This window comes from Siniperca chuatsi, linkage group LG1, assembly GCF_020085105.1.
Source record: "Siniperca chuatsi isolate FFG_IHB_CAS linkage group LG1, ASM2008510v1, whole genome shotgun sequence".
NCBI lineage: Eukaryota > Metazoa > Chordata > Actinopteri > Centrarchiformes > Sinipercidae > Siniperca > Siniperca chuatsi.
Window position 1 is genome coordinate 15950106 of NC_058042.1, and position 17107 is coordinate 15967212.

Sequence of the window (17107 nt, forward strand, 5' to 3'; positions counted from 1 at the left end):
ATTTGATGCAGTCTTTTACGCTTTGCTCCTCCTTCAAAACAAGGTAACAGTGAACATACCATCTCTTTTCACAAATAAAGTTCAGTCCCAGAAAATTGGTATCAGTCACCTTGTTCTGAGCTACACTTGTGGTTCATAATTGGGCCAGTTAATGTAACATTTTAAGTAATGCTGAAATCTAGTGGAAAGATGTATCAATTAGTTTTGTCAAATCATGTGGATTGTTTATATAAGAGAGAGTTAAAAGCCCACATGATGCATGAAAGAAGTAGAAGAACATAAAAGTCACATAGAAATACTTGATTTGAAGTTGACAAGCATGCTGTCTTTATTGTGTGAGTCTGCTATTTTTTACAACAGCGTGACCAAAAAAAGGTTGCTTGGCTATTAAAGTACAATACTTTGGAGTAACTGGCTTGCCTACAATGGTGCCTACTAGCTAATACTTTAGGGGTGGCAGTGTGATGTGCAAACAGGAGTCATTGTTTAGTACTAAACTGGCACTCTCAAGACAAAATAGTTCTAACATTACAGAGATGTCTGGGATGATAATCAAGCATTGAAAACAGACAGATGTTACATCCTTTTGTGACTGGCTAAAGCTGCATTACTCATGATTTTCTTTTTTCTGTCTTTCTTTTCTTTTGCTGAACCTTGACAATGCTTTGCCTTTTTGTATGATCAGAGACAGACCTCTGGCCATGGGTGTTGCTGCTTGATCTTAACATTACATCCACTTATCAATATCTCTATTCCTCTGAGACTAAAGATTCTGCTTCAGACTCAGTTGTATGGACTATGGACTTTATGTCTATCTTTGATGAACTACAACTTGGAAAAAACTATGTTTTTGAATTTACTTTGTGAGTCACAACCAGAAAAGGTGCTGGTCTTAAACATTTGATTTTGTTTTACACTAACACACGTTGATACACATTCATGACACACTGCTCATGTTCAAATATAGAAAAATAGATGTCAAGGATTTTTAACAGCTGTAACCCTACATTTTTAAACTAAAAAGTGCTATATAGTATAGGATATATAGTTCCAAATAATATCAAAATGTCAATGTAATGTTTCTTACAAATGTCAGAAGAAAGTAATTAAAATAGACCTTTCTTACAGCTGACTTTTTGACTTGTCATATCAGAAGAAGAACAGGTGTAACTAATATTATTAATTATGGCTGCACCTGTTAAGGTCAAGTCAAGCCAGCGAGACAACATGCACAAAAGGCTCTGGAACTGGAATACCTTGATGGTTTTCAGCCATTGTTTTTATTAGTTACACCTGTGTATGACAAGTAAAAATGTCCACAGTGAGAATAGAGTCTCTTGGTCAAAGGGGCATGTTTGATGTCAGCTGCAAGATTATTGAGGCTGTTGAGAAAGATGTGTGCTACCGGTGCTGACAAACTGTTTTAATGAAGTGACAAATGTTAAAGTGTTTTCCTATAAACTGAAAACTAAAATGCATGGCTTTTTTGCTCTATGTTGATTGTAACAATCCTTTAACATCACCTTCAAATTCTATTGAAAGATTGAGTGTTCTGTCTGTCATAATGTCATTACACTTGTCTGACACATGACACAAGTGTAATATTTTAGTTTTCCAGTAATATTGAAACACTTCATTGCCTTTGACCATGGCATGGCGTTGCCCGACTACTGGCATTAGTCCCTGGCCCTTGCTGTGGCAATTCGCTGCTCCTAAACAGTTAGAATGGATCAAGTGCAGAAGACGGATTTCCCTACAGCGTTTAATAAAGTGTAACTTAATCACATCAATCACTAGAGGCAGCAATGCGAAAAGCAGCTAATGACTTAATGTTGGCAGGGCACCTGAAGCAGAAGTTGTGCTGCTGTGGCAGCCAAGATCTATCGTCGACTACCTTCCCATGTTTCTTCATGGATTCGTATTTATAAATCTTCATGTTCACATTTACTCTGTATATTCACAGGAGCTTTGCTGCTATTTACTGCTGCTACCAATTTCCAAAAGCCTCCTCCACCGCAGCCTCCACCTGCTTTGCTTCTACTCTGTGTGCACGCTGGAAGGCTCTTATGAGAATTCTTGCTGGGGGGGTTATCTGCAATGCTCCCTGGATGTTGTTTATCATGTTGCTGCGCATTATAAGCTGTTATGCTGCATTACTGTAACAGGGAGCATCCCCAAGAATAGAACCATATTGGACCACCAGGTGGAGCCAACCACCATATTGCATGATAGTGTCAGGTGCTGCACACTCATAAACTACTTCACATGTTTAATTTGATGATAAATAATGCAAACGTTCTGTGGGTCCACATTACTTCATTTAGAGACTGTAAAGCCTTTCTTGATTAAAAAAAAGTCTCTAACTTTATAATAATTTTTAAGTTTTGCACGCCCACACAGGTGTTTTTAATTAACCTGACTAATTGGACCTATACCAGGAATTACGTGAGGTCATCAATCTCAACATACCAATAAGAATGATAAAGTGCAAGTTACCCCACCTTGACAGGTCCAATTAGAGAGAGAGGGTGAGATGTGAATCAAACACATTTTGTACACATTGTGACTGGCCTAAAAAGAGGTAATTCAGTGAAAACACTTGCATGGGTGAATCATGGGTGTGCAGGGCCTTTAAAGAACAGCCTGTCATTGAACATGATATATATCACAAAAAGCTAATGTTCCAAATCTGTTATACCAGAAAAAGAAAATGTGGGAAAATACAATTGTAACTGCTTAAATGCTCCTTGAGCCTGATCTTCTGAAAACTTTCCTTTCACTGATATCAAATCGAAACTATAGAAATATATAGAAATAGAAGAAACTGTAAAATGTAAATATACATAACAAGCATCGGAAACTCTTACCACACTGAAGTTGTGAAAGGAGACTTTTTTGTATAAAAGTATCACTTCAGAACAGCGTTGTCTCTATTTAGCTTGTGTTCTATGTTTTACACATATAAGGGATCAGTAATAAACAAAGCACAGTATAAGGAACATTGAGTTCACTGTATGTTTAAAAATTTTAGGTAATTGGAAAAGTCCTTTACGTCTCCCTCCTGTTCCGCATCCTCAGCCCACTCACCCCGACTTCTTTAGGCATGTTTGCATGGATACGACCGTCACCCTCCACAGGCGCTGACATTAACAAATACTCTTCGTCATCCTCCTCTGCTTCTTCCTCCGGGTTGGGACAACCCTCACAACCGAACTGCAGGCTCTCTGCCTCCATCACTGGATCATCTTCATCAGCTTCCTCCTCCTCTTCCACCTCTGTGCCCTCATCCTCTTCCTCCACCTCATCTTCCTTCTCTTCTTCCTCCTCTTCGTAAGTAGCCTCTTTAGGGTAGTGGAACACATCTCTGTGGTCACTAAAGCTTATTTGCTTCTTCTGTCCATTGTGACACTGTAGCTCTTTGCTCACCTCCAAACCAAGTCTCTCCGGCTTTCTTTCCGCAGTAGGCTGGGATGAAGGAAGGCTGAGCAACAGCCTTTTCTCTGCTTCCTCCTCCTCCTCTATGTCTTCCTCTACTTCCTCCACTTCTTCCTCTTTATCCTCATCTTCCTCCTCCTCTTCCTCTCCGTCCTCCTCCTCCTCCTCCTCCTCCTCTTCCTCTTCATCCTCCTCTTGTACTATGGATAGTTTCCTGGCCATAATCTCTTCCTCCTCTTGCTCCATCCTCTCTGCCAGGGCCTCGGCGGTGGGCTGGTTGGGAGGTACCTCCAGCATAATGGTGTCAAATCTAAGTCTGTCATAGGAATCATCATACACTGGGTAGGTCTCCTCTGGGTAGCCTGCATTGGTGTACAAAAAGAAACATCATCTCATATACAGTATGAGAGTTTTTGTGCATGGCAACAACAGCTTCCTATAATTAAAAATGTATTTTATTGCACTGGAGACTAAATCAACTACTATAATCTGCAACAAATGTACATCTTGTAAAATTATGTGAGGAGCTTGGAGATTCAGATTTAGGCATGTACCCTCCCAGTCTGCACTGTAGGGGACCTCCTCAGCCTCCATCTCTGGGGAGGCTCCCTCCAACCGGCTCTCTTGCATCAGCTGTGTGATCTGTCTAAGTTGCCTGAGTAATTTCTCCTCCTTCTTTGATGTTGTAGTTTTACTCTTCCTCCTTCTGCCACTAGAGAGCAACACAGATATGGAAGCAGAGTCAGGCAAGATGGCAAGGCTATGGCACAGCAATCTGACTCTTTTTGATTTTTTGTAAGTGAGTGAGATGAGGCCCAGGCAGAGACAGACCGATTAATCGGTTGGCCGATTCTGACATACTGTACCCCCTTAAATGCCAGTCACATTCTGAAATCTACAGTATACCTGATGTATTTTTCTATTTCATTAATTAATAAAAATTCCCTCTAAAACAACATGTTACTGGCTAAGATAACCATATATATTAGATTGAAATGTGCATGGAATAATGGAATTATACATGACCTTTCTTTGTTTTGACATCAGCCATTGAAGAACCCATATCGGTTGACCACTAATTGTGACTAATAAAAATCCCTTTGGCTACATTATTGAGTCTGTGAGTCTCAGTATGAGTTATTATTTGCTAATAATAATTATTTAGCATCGGTATGTCCAAAAGTGACATTAGTATTTTTAAACAAACTAGCAACTAGATAATTTGCTATAACAATGCTGTTGTATGACTTTTTAAATAAAATAGTAGCAGCAGCTGTTGAGTAAAATATGCCAGTGGCCTTTCCAGCCTTGGAATAATTTTACCTTTTAGCCCTTTCATTTCCATGCCAGGTCTACGCTAATTTATGACAGTATGAAGTAATTTTTCTGGTTCTTCTGTGTTATGGGCAGTGAAAAGTAGGATGTTAAGAGAAATATAAGTCTTACCTCCCAGAACCACGACTCTTCCCAGAGACAATCCTCTCCATCATCTTTTCTGTTCGCAGTAGTCGCTCCTGAAGCCTGGCAAACTCATGATCGGTTATTACTAGATTTGCAAGAGAAAACGTTGTTTTAATATCAAAATATAATGCATTTCAATGTAAACAGTATATGTACAAATTATATGCAGCTGTGTATATTTATGTGTACATTGACACGCATGCATATGTTAAGGGGTGTGTGTTTGATTTGTACAGCTACATAGTGTAGGCCAAAGTGCCATTTACACACCAAATTCCCTTTACAACAACAAATGTATTTTGCTACTGCACTTTTGGCATTGACTATTCTTTCATTGAAGAACTTCATAGCACTTATTAATAATTATTTGTTAAGAAAAAGCCAAATGTTAACATATTGTCCATGAACATATCAAATTATATTAGTAGAAACCTTAGGGCTGTTAAAATGTATCAAGAAAAAAAAATCGTTTTTGGAATTACACACACAAATACTTTAAATCACTCAAGGTACTTACTAATCTTATTCTCCATTTTTGCCTTGGTTACTGTAGTGTAGTTTCCTGGTTTAGTAGTCTTCCCCTTACATGTCAGCTGTGAACATAAAACTGATTTGGATTAGAGTAATGAAGCATAGCAATAATCATTGGTAACTGTACATTAAATTGCCTAAATGGGAAGTAAATGCACAGTCAGCATTGTCACAGAGATCACCTTGGTATTTCTCATTATGCTGTATTTACATGACATATAACACAGTGCAACATACTATAGTATAGTGTAAAGCTGTATGATGACACTTTATATTCATATACAAAGTGTATATAGTGTTTTATATTCATACAAACTGCCGACCATGCAGGTCAGGCATATAGTAATTACCTTATATATTATATAGAAGATATAAAGAAGGATCCCAAAGCCATATATGGGAATTGCTTGAGCCATCAAGTTGTATTTTTTGCCTCGTCCGATGCCTTTTATTTTGGCCATGGACTCAGCACTGTGTGTCATGGAGTACGAAGGGTCCACACCCCACTGTTCTGGGTCCGCTGGCAATGACAGCTGATGCATCACAGGAGGGTAGAACCCTGGTCCAACTGGAGGAGACAAAAATCAGTCAATGAATCAATCAATATCAATTATTTAGAGCAATTTTTCCTGCAAATATCTCAGAGCAATCTCTTCCTCAACCAGTGGTACATGTAGCTTGCAGAAATTAATTATGCAAGTAGTTGGAGTATACAGGCTCTTACGTCCTTGATTGTTAGGGAATTAAATTATTTGTGTTGCCAGCATTGCAAGTTTACCAAAATTAAACTGATTTCCCATTTGGTCCAATTAAGTAATTCACTGGTATCAGGTCAATATTTGGGAATATTTTGGTGTTTTTAATCACTCAAGAAAGACACTGTTCACCTATACATGAATAATATACTGAATTCTACATGTCATAACATGTTGTCCTTTGAAAGTATGAGCACTCAAAATAACAACAACAAATAAAAACACATTTAGCTAAATATTGAGAACTTAGCTGGATAAAGCAAATAATAATATTTCTTGTCCTTTTTGCCGCCCTCAGCGCCTATTTGCACCATTCATATGCTGTTGCGTATGATCGACAGTCTGTTCCACCAATTACAATCAAGCCCGCATAAACAGGCAGACGTTGCCGCAAAGTAGGCAGGCTACTGTAGTAAAGCGGTAGGTAGTTAACTAGCTAGCGTTACATTCCGTGTTTGGCTAGCTAGCCCTCAAAAAAGTTTAATGTGGTCGTTATAAGTTTGAAATTACCCATAAACAAAGAATAACCATAGTTATCACAATATGGTAGGGAGATACACCTCAAACAATCGCTCATAACTCCCAACATTATAAGTCAAAGCGCGCCATCTGTTGGTATTCAAACGCATTGTGAGGACGTTAGCATGCTGCCACTTTCCGCAATGATGGATGTAAATTGACCACCATAGACAATTATTGAACAGAAGGAAAGCTGAAAAGAAGACAGACTTATCCCTGTTTGGAGTCACAAGGTAAGAAAACTGCGATCAGTACTTTGTTTCTTACAGATTTATAATTGTATTTTGGGTTGCCAGCTCAGTTTTACAGTCACACACAACCCCCAAAACAAAGCGTTCAGTACAACACAGTCAGGAAGTACCCCTGTGACAGTATCTGCGAGGGAGTGACATTTCAGAGTTAAACATGGGAGTTAAACATGTTTTTTTTAGGGGTGTGTGTGTGTGTGACATTTGTTGCATTTTGTAAGCTTGGTTTGTTTGTTGATAAGTATAATAGGCGTGGTTATTTATTATTTTTGGTCAGCATCAGTTTGTGGTCATTTAGGTTATTGATGGTTGATTAGAGTTACTTTGTTGTTAGTAGTTGATCAGCATTATAGTTTTCGAGGATTGTTGATAATTGATCATAATTCTATTCAATTCATTTACATTTACATTTTTGAAATTTGAGTCTAAAGCACTACTTGATGTGTGTGTGGCAGCCAGCATGTTGCTTTTAACTGAACTTGGAGCAAATGTTAGTTATATATGTTAAATATGTATGTACTAAAACTCTTAAAATGAAACGGTATTCTAGTTTCGAAAATCAAACCAGAGGGGAACTAAATTGCATTTTCAACATTAGGTGATATCAAAAACAGTTTTGACACTGCTGTTAGTCAGAGTGACTCAACTTGCTCTGCAAATGGCTCTTTCACTTCTGGACAATGTTTTAAAGAATACTTTGTGGTTCCAGAAATCCAAAATATCTTTCTGGTTTTGACTGGAGTATTGTTGTTTTGTTTGTTTACATAGGACCACAGTTTTACATAAACAGTATCATTTTTTCACAACATTACATTAATCAGCATTTTCCATGAAACATTTTGGTGGACAAGTAAAAACAATGTTACAGAGATGTTCTAGTACAGGCTAAAACATCAGAGTTCCTGTATTGGTCAAGTGACAATGCGCTCTAAGTTTATATGTGATACGAGGTGTCCCTATAGAGATGACATGTCACCATGTTAAACTGTTATCAGGTTAAACCTTCTCATGGGGAAAATGGAAACATTTTTAAGAAGCAAAGTATCTATTTATGCTCAAGACATTTACAGATATATGATGGGATACTCTAAAAAGCAATGTTCAAGTAGAGTGATTAGAATAGCCCTCTAAATTTGCGCTAAGTGACCATCTCCATCTTTAGGTCTGACTTATCAACAAATGCAACAGCTTAATCAAAGAATATCAATATCAAATAATAAGAATAACACACAACCCTACAATAATTTCAGTTTTACAGTACTGTCTTTAATATATAGGCTGTTTAAAATTTAGTGTAGAGAAATATAAAAAATATAAATAAATAGGCCGAAACATATTTGAACATGAGCAAATGTGCAGGTATAAATACAGCACTTTATTTTTTTTAACATATATCATACAGATATTCTTCAGTTTATGTGAAATGCATGTTTTTTCGTTTTGCTTCTTATCCATTGTGTAACATTATGATGAACATGTGTGCATTATGATGGGACCCTAGGCCTGGCGCACTCTGTTTAGTCAGAGTAACAGCTGGCAACAACAACAACAGCAGCAACAGCAGCAACAAAAGACCTTGGAGATGGAGCAGGATGGAGATGGACGGACGGATGGATGATGATCTGATAAGCCGCCTTACCCTCAGGCTGCCCCATCTCCTTCCTCCCTCTGGGTAAAAGCATTCTGGGCAGGAAGAGAGAAACACAGAGAACAGAGCATGATATCAGAGTAACCTTCTGGCAAGTTGTTATGGACATTTTGTCTCAGAAAATGAGCCGTGTGTTTATTTCACTTGAACAGTAAAGCTAGTATCCACAGATGTCATCTCTCATCTGGTGACGTTGCTGCCCAGATTAGACCAGATTAGACCAGCTGCCTTCAAGGGCTGTTTGAAATATTGACTACAAATCCCCGAAGAGGGAATCACATGGCCTAGTGTACGCATTCTTCTTCTTCTTCTTCTTCTTCTTCTTCTTCTTCTTCTTATTATTATTATTATTATTATTATGCCCTAAAGGTATCTGGATTTCAGAAACTACAACACCTACAGCAACCGAATTTAGCAGATAGATGGGGTTGCCTACTATTTATGTGCAACAATCAGCATCAACTCACCACCTTTACTTAAGGCCACCTTTTTCCTTTGATTTCTTGGGTCAAGACGCATCTTTCTATGAATGCCAACCCCATTCAGCCAAGGTTCTGTAAAGGTTCCAAAATTTGTTTAACAACATGATGAACCAAGCTTTTTAGCTTTGTGTTATTGTACCCAATGTTATTGGTGCACACGTTCACATACACAGACCAGGCTAAATCAGGGGGTATTTTCTCTCTGGGAGGTGCCACAAGACCAAAAAGTTTATCTCTAAAAATGTATTGCCTTTTTTTATGTTTTGCCATGAAATAGGGTCATTGCAGCAACAAGCTGAAGCTGGAAAGTGAGCCAGAGCCCTGAATTTTAATAAAGGCATGGATGCTTTTGCCCAGAGACTGCTGGGCAAAACAATACCTGTTTTAAGTTAAGGCAGCTCACTGTGTTACTGTGTATTATGGGTGGTTTATTGAGAAGTGTTCGGTGTCGAGCCAATCAGTGCTTTGCTGATTGAGGGTTATGAGGGTGAAGTACTTGCAGTAAAGCTTAGTTTTATTTATTTTTAAAGTAAGAGATTAATGATGTGCAAGTCTTTCTGTTCATTTCTTTGCTATAAGACAAACTAGCTTTGTGCTGTTTGATTTCTAAAACAGAAAACATCCACCAAAAGTAATTTCTACAGGATTCATAAATTATTCCTAAGCAAAGGCCTTGAATACACAACTTGCATAAACAAATTAGGTATTTACGATGAGCACTTAAATGCAACACATGACCTATCAACCCCATCCACTCTGTAGACCTTCTGGTGTGTGTTTCATACCAGACAGCAGCAGATGGCAGTGCAGGCTCAGGTACAGATGTACCGTAAGGCATGTGGAAGACAGGAGATCACCCATTCAGAGTCCCAACAGTCAAGCAACTTATATCGTAATTTATGGTGTTTAATAGATTTGTCTAACAAGTTTAGAATCTAGTGCCTAAGGAGGATAATTGTGTTTGGTTTTTCTCTCCCCAAAACCATGTGCAGGTTTACCACATTTGTAACTCACTAGAGATGGTACAGCTCATGTGTTGCTACAATATTAGCACACACATTTAGTCAGCTCTAATAAGGACTCACTTCACCATCACCATTGAGACGCCTAATATTCCTAATATTGACACGCCTGTGTCAATATTAGGAACACTGTAATATATATTTTTTATTGTAAGTTAGTAAGTTACTTAGTTTTGAACTTTATTGTCCAGAATGTGGAATGTGAAATAATTGTCTTGTCTAAACAAAACACAGACAGTTAATTGAGAACAAACATTAAGAACAGAAAATTAATGAACCACATGACGTAGATGCAGTTATCAAAAATTATTTAAAAAAATATAGAGGGGAAAAGTGCAAAATTTAGTTAGTGAAAGATGCATAAGTAGGCTATACATTCAGTATTCTAATTACATATTGTGATATAATATCCTATTTTCTGCTGTGATGTATGGATTCTCCTGCTGACATCAGTCTTTTATGTATGTAAGTTTGGAAATGAGATGAAAGCAAGGCTAACTTGATTAACTATAATGACTTTGAAATTGTTGGTATTTTTTTCAAACCATTTGTGGCATTATTTCTGTTATATTTTGTCATTTTAAAGGTGCAGCAGTTCAGTTTAGCACTTAAGCAAAAACCAAGATGCACAAAGGTCAAGTGGGTGGGCAGAAATGACGAATCCCACATGTATCTTTCACAGAATATTTATCAAGAGTCTAAAGGTGATCAATGTGTTAAACCTTTAGAAATACCCAGTTGGTGCAGGGGTCAGATGTATAATTGATGGTACACATGTGATCAAAGATTAGGTGTAATGGTTCTTGCTTTGATAGAGGAGTATAATTCACCTTACATATCTGTCTGTGTTACTCCCCACGAGTGGCAAACAGGCAACAATCAGTATCTGCCATTGTGCATTGAAAACACAGATAAAATGAAACCAATTGCACAAACAGAATAAGAAAGACTTTAGGCATACTGCTGAAGGATGAAGAGAAGTGGAGTAAAATGAAGGGATGCTTGGAGCTGTGTATAGTTAACTAAGTGATCACAAAGTTTTTCAGAATCTGTCAGAATATTTTTACAAACCTGTCAGAATGTCCTTTTGAAGTCCTTGTGATTAGATTAGGCTGATAAATCCTGCTTTAAAATTCAACTATGCATCTATATGTGTTTAGGCTTTGTTGATACCTCCTTGGGGTTGACCTACATATGCATAAATTTTACGTACCTCAATTCAGTACGGATCATTGTCAGTTATACGGATTGTCATTGGCTTTTGATGTTTTACTATTTGTTTGTTTTCTTCATGGTTCATGGTTCCTTTACTCGTACAGTGATGAATGTACAGTGTAAAGGCCTAGATAGAGCATGTATAGATAAAAGGCCAATGTCCAACATTCCTTGAACCAGCTGTGAGATGCAAATATCTTGAACATTCATAGACCAGTCTCCCTATTCTTGTCACGCTTCTGTTTATTGCAGATTGCTTCTATGAATGAAAATTATTATTAACAATGCAACTTAACTTACTTAACGTAATTAATTACTTGCTATTGCTATTTTTTGATCAGATTTGTTGACCTTGGTACTGCATTTGGCAGTTAAACATGCAATCCTTCTTAAGCATTGGGTGGACACGTCAATTACTTTGAAAAGGTTTAGGGTTAAGAATAGTATTTAAATTTTGTGAAGAAACCCTTCTCCTGTTGGATGCTTTGTGGAGTTCCCCAGGGGTCATATCTAGGTCCAGATCTGTTCTCTATTTATATGTCATCTTTAGGCCATGTATTGCATAGACATACCATCAGTGTTCTTCTTCTTATGCAGATGATATGCAGCTCCAGCTATTATGCAATTCTCAAAACCCACAGGGATTTGACTGTCATCATAACCATCTCCGAGACATTCAGAAGTGGATGGCTCAATATTTCCTGCAGCTAGATGCAAACTGAAATATTTGTCATTTATTAAGAAAATGCAGATTCATTAATTACATTGATTAACTCACACACATCAAATACTGCAGAAAACCTGGCTTTTTACAGTAGCCTCTGTCTAGACAAGCATGTTAAAAAAAGTGATGCAGTTGTGTTCAAGATTAAAGCAATAATATCTTTGCTAAAACATGGAACCTGTTATCTATGTATTTATCATATTCCGCCTAGCGGACTATAATGCTCCGTGTTCTGATATTAGCAAAAAACCCATTATTGCCTCTTGCTTGTTCAGATGCATCAGCTAAACATGTATTTGGTATAAAGCGAACACTCAAATTATTGCATCCTGTCAGTAGCTACCTGTAGAATTGATTTTAAGCTCTTAGTGCATTATAGACTCCATATATCGAGCACACCTCTTGAGGAAGTGCTTTAGAAAGGTTGTGTTTCCCCACGTTAGATGTATTTGTGGTGGCAATTGCAGCTGGCCACGAAGGCTATGAATGCTTTACAGTGAGGAGCCATCTGCTAATTAAATGGTTATTAAGAGGTGCTTTGGAGGCTGAAGCCTACTGTCTATTGCTTGGTACCCCAGTGAAATCTGACTTCACTTTTGTGCAGTTGTATCTAACGATTATGACCTTGAGGTCTTTTGTTTTTCCAGTGATTAGCGCTGTAGAGAGAGGAGCACTGCATGGCCTGTAACTGGCTTGTGCTGCAAGTTGAAAGAGGAAGGGTACCTGGGACACTGTTGTCTATTTTAACTTTGAGATGTTGTGGGTTGTTAGAGTCCCTCTTGGTTGGTCCCCTACTACCAAAACAGAATTTTCACTCAATAAGAAGTTGGGCTGGAATTTGTGGTTTCATTGTCAGGCCCTGTCACTACTTTCTTAACAGCCTTTGGCCATGGTTTTCCACCAAGAGCAAACACTTTCAAAGGGCAGAGAACTGTACTCATATAAAATAATAGTTACCTTGATGTAACTCCAATTCTGTGAGTACAGACGTAGCCCTCTAACAGCATGCCCAACTGGTCTCTTGCTCTTCAAGTTCAACGAGTCTAGTGCAGGTCTTATATAGGACAAGCCACCATCTGATTGGGTGTTTGGTGCAACAAGTTATTTCATTGTCCTGGAACGGAACCTCAGGGAACAAACTAATAGTGAAACTTGTTAAATAGAACTCAAATTACACCCACAGGTGTGTTAACTACCATTCTAGTCTGCTACTTTTGCTCTTTGAGCTGCTCAAACGACATTTTGAAACTTGTTAAGGGAGTGGACAGCACTTCATGCGTTACTGTAACTATACAAAGCAGCAATCATTCATGGTCTAATGATCTATAAAAAAGTTTTTTTTCTCATAAAGGATAACAGTAAAACTGTTCTTTATAATATTGTGCATTGACTTGATTAAATATTGTTGACAAGTATTTTTATACACGATATACTGGTAGTTTTAGCTGATTACTTCAGCATTACTGTGAACTTTGGGTTTCTTGAATGTAGGGAAACTAAAAAAGGCCAGATTTCTTTGAAGTCTGTAAGACCACTCTGAAAGTGTCTCCCACCCGCTCCGTGCTGGTCAAGCAAAGGAGCACCTTCAGCGGAAGACTCATCCCACCAAAAAGCACCACAGAGCGCCAGAGGAAGTCATTCCTGCCTGTGGCCATCAAACTATTTAACTCCTCCCTCTAAGGGTTAGTCTGTATGACCCTAGGTCACTAAACTGGACATTGAGCATTACATCTCCGCCATAATTAATAATAATTGTGCAATATTCTGAGTACTACTTCCGTGCAATATTAGTTTTCCCTTGTTAGTTTTTTCTTATTTATTGCTACTGATACTATATACCTCAATTACTCTTCGACAGTACATGCACCTCCGCTTATTAATATTATTTATTACATAATTAGTGACACGTATTTTATACTGTACTTCACCATCAACCAGTAAACCCACTTGGTACTCGACACTTAGTTTATCTTATACTGACATGATACTTAATTTATTTCTGATCTGTTTATAGTGTTTATAGTGTATTATATCGTTTTCTAGTACTTTCTCCTGTGTGCACTGACGTAAAGATGAGCTGCTGTAACAAAGAGTTTCCCTACGGGGATCAATAAAGTATTTCTGATTCTGATTCTGATTCTGAAGAAGTACAAGAAATCATGAGGTAGACAATACTAGACCTTCAAGGCCTTCTCAATAGTAACCTGTAGTGCAAAGTCCTATTTTACCCCTCTCAAGCACATCTAAAATCTTAGTCTAAGTAGTGCTTATAGACAGACATCAAGGAGATTTAAGCTAAGTGAAGAATGTCAAGGCACACCAAATCATTGCTATGCATATTTGAAATGAACCATTGTGCTTAACTAACTTTACTTTTCAGACTTTTTTGACAGTAAATTAAATTAAAAAGTAGTAAATTGATGTGTATCACAACAACAACACATGATACTGAATTGTTCAAACAGTAATAAGACTTACTGTAGTACAATGATGAGTTTTTTTCTTTGTTAGTGTTGAAACTATAGTTGGTATTTCGATTAAAGATGTATTTTCTTCAGTGTTCTGACTGGCATCTTATTTCTGCAAAAATGTAGGATTTCATTTCAGTCAAACAATGGTTTTAGACCTTTTCCATCTTGGACTATGAACTGGTGACCTTCATGTGACAGTTTTTATTTCCTGACCACAAGGCAGGCAGGCAGGCAGGCAGGCAGGCAGGCAGGCAGGGTTATCAAGTATTTCAAAATCGTTATCACTTCTGCAAATCTGCTGAAATAGTAAAATTATCATTAAAAGACATATTGTCATGGCAGAATATTTTCTTTTGATTTTCCCACCCTAATAACATTTTAATTTGTACTTTGCATTCAGATACTTGGGATACTGCCTTGTGACTTAAAAACAAAACCCTGTATCCACACTACAGCTGAAAATTCTGTCATAGCTGGCATGGATGAACATTATTGGCCATGCCATACACCCTCTATAAGCTTTTAATCCTAGGAAACAAATATGCATTTGTGTACCCTCTCTGGATGAATGGATTATAGATTATCACTGCCAACCAGCATATGATGCCAACAGAGATTATGGCTGCTGTATGTTGAATAAAGCAGATACCACTGTTTGGGAAATTTTGGCAGCATGAACTACTTCAAAGTAATATGGCCGTGCTGCAGTATTTGCCACATAGAGGGTATTAGAGATTTTAGTTGTAAGGATTCTTTTTCATAACGGGCTGGTATTTTAAAGACAGTTGAGTTTTGAATTGCCATTTCCACCCTTGCTCCCTGTTTCTGTTTTCTGTTCCTATTATTCCAGTCAACTCAACTGTGAACTGGCTCAAAATGTATTCCCATATTTCCCCATAATTGCAGCATTGTTGAAATAAGACTTTCATCGTTCTCATGGAAACCCCTGAGTACACATCAAGCTGTGCAATTACTCAAAAAATAAAACCCGCTAATGTCAGAGTGGCGAAAATATCACAGTGCACTCCCATTCCAAAAATCCAGCTGGGAAGTATTACATTTTGAATCTGACCATGTGCATATTCACAGCCACAAGCTCTTTTAAGAAATGACATACAGACTATTGGCCCATTTTGGTTCGTGCCTTTGATGCTTTGTCTTCTTTTAGTGATGCCATACTGGAGGTATGTCCAATTCACTCTGCAGTGTACCATATTGTTAATACCAGCACTTGTCTTTTATCTGTTTACTGTGCCGCTCTCTTATCAAGCCTTTAATTACTTAATTATTCTTCATTGGGCTCAATTAAAACACAATGGACTCTGCTGCTGCAAAAGTCAACTATTTCTGCTCCTGCACAGCAGTATACAAAACACGGGAGAGATAGGCTGTTGCAGTTGGCCTTCTATTATGTACTTGGAATAAATGAGATTCTGTTATTCTTTGGATGAAAGTCTGGCCTTTCTGATTATTATGCTAACAGCAAAATATAACATTGACTTTTATAAAATGTTCATGCTCCTAGAGTTGAGTGAGGAATAGATTCACATACATGGCAATCAACGCACCTTCCCCAAACAAAATTACTTTTTAGAAATAGAAATCGTTTTCTTTCTCTATTCATGCAAGTGATTTGTTGCGCAATGTCACCTTACTCAATAGTTGCGCACCAGGTTTACATCAGGTTTTTTTCCACTCCTCCCCGTGCCTCTATCTAAATCAGTCAATTTATTTCCAAATTGCATGTCGAGTGTAGGAGCAAGGGCTTATGGCAGTATATTAAATCAATGCACTCCCACAGTATATATTTCGAGAAGGTTTAATTTTTTTCCTCTTTTTGCTGATATTGATGGGGATGCACCTGGCTTTGAGTGTCATGAAGGACACGCTGTCACAAATTTGAATCCTGTATATTCATAGAAGAAAGGCAGTTGTGAAAAGGTGGTGGATTAATGGAGTCAGAACATGCTTTACAATATAGGCCAGACCTTGACTGTCTTTTAGTTGTATGGTTGCCAGTCTGCACACTTTAATTTACTAGTATCAGAAGGACAGACACTATCTCCAAGGGATGCAATTTAAATTTGTATTGCTTTTATGAACTATCGTGAACAAAACATGCACACTTCTTTCTGTGGAGAGCTTGAATGTGAACTCTTCCTCATGAAAGCCCATATACAGCTTGTATGCAAAAACATATTTTTCTATGTGTACAGGCAGAGCTAAAACATTCAGTTTAAAGAGTATATTGCTGCTCAACAAATCTTTGTAATACTTTTCTCTGTTATCTTATTGTTGTCGTAGTTAAAGCATATACAGTATACTGAACTGCAACTGTTGCTTTTTTATTTTTTTGTCCAAATTGAAATCAGATAATTGTACCCCATCTATGCATTTTTTTCAATAATCTATCCCTATGCATTTAAAAAAAATCGCGTTTAACACTAGCAGTATATACATTCAGGGCTGTAACTAACGATTATTTTCATTCGATTAATCTTGATTAATAGATTAACTGTTTGGTCTATAAAATAAAAAATGTGAAAAATGCCCATCACAATTTCATAAAGCCTAAGATGCCATCTTCAAATATTGT

At 37.6% G+C, this 17107-nt stretch overlaps 1 protein-coding gene across 3 annotated transcripts; it reads right to left on the reverse strand.

Moving 5' to 3' along the window:
• Positions 1-299: 299 nt before the first annotated feature.
• On the reverse strand, positions 300-13179 carry ric3a (RIC3 acetylcholine receptor chaperone a). 3 transcript variants are annotated; one of them, XM_044197580.1, is made up of 6 exons: positions 8589-13179; positions 5778-5995; positions 5414-5489; positions 4882-4981; positions 3990-4147; positions 300-3797 (listed from the first exon to the last, which is right to left on the reverse strand). In XM_044197580.1, the coding sequence occupies exons 1-6, from the start codon at positions 8704-8706 to the stop codon at positions 3049-3051; spliced, it is 1419 nt and encodes a 472-aa protein (XP_044053515.1). In that variant the 5' UTR covers positions 8707-13179; the 3' UTR covers positions 300-3048. The 3 variants fall into 3 exon arrangements, with proteins under 3 accessions (XP_044053515.1, XP_044053535.1, XP_044053525.1); XM_044197600.1 differs by lacking the exon at positions 8589-13179 and adding an exon at positions 6494-6521; XM_044197590.1 differs by lacking the exon at positions 8589-13179 and adding an exon at positions 6206-6250.
• Between the last annotated feature and the right edge of the window lie 3928 nt (positions 13180-17107).

What these genes read in the sequence shown, in the direction of transcription:
- ric3a (XM_044197580.1), bottom strand. Translation starts at nt 8,706, where the DNA reads ATGTCCATAACAACTTGCCAGAAGGTTACTCTGATATCATGCTCTGTT. An exon ending in TCTTCTATATAATATATAAG is followed by an intron (nt 5,490 to 5,777) that starts GTAATTACTATA and finishes TTATGTTCACAG; the next exon opens with CTGACATGTAAGGGGAAGAC. An exon ending in AAAAATGGAGAATAAGATTA is followed by an intron (nt 4,982 to 5,413) that starts GTAAGTACCTTG and finishes TTGCAAATCTAG; the next exon opens with TAATAACCGATCATGAGTTT.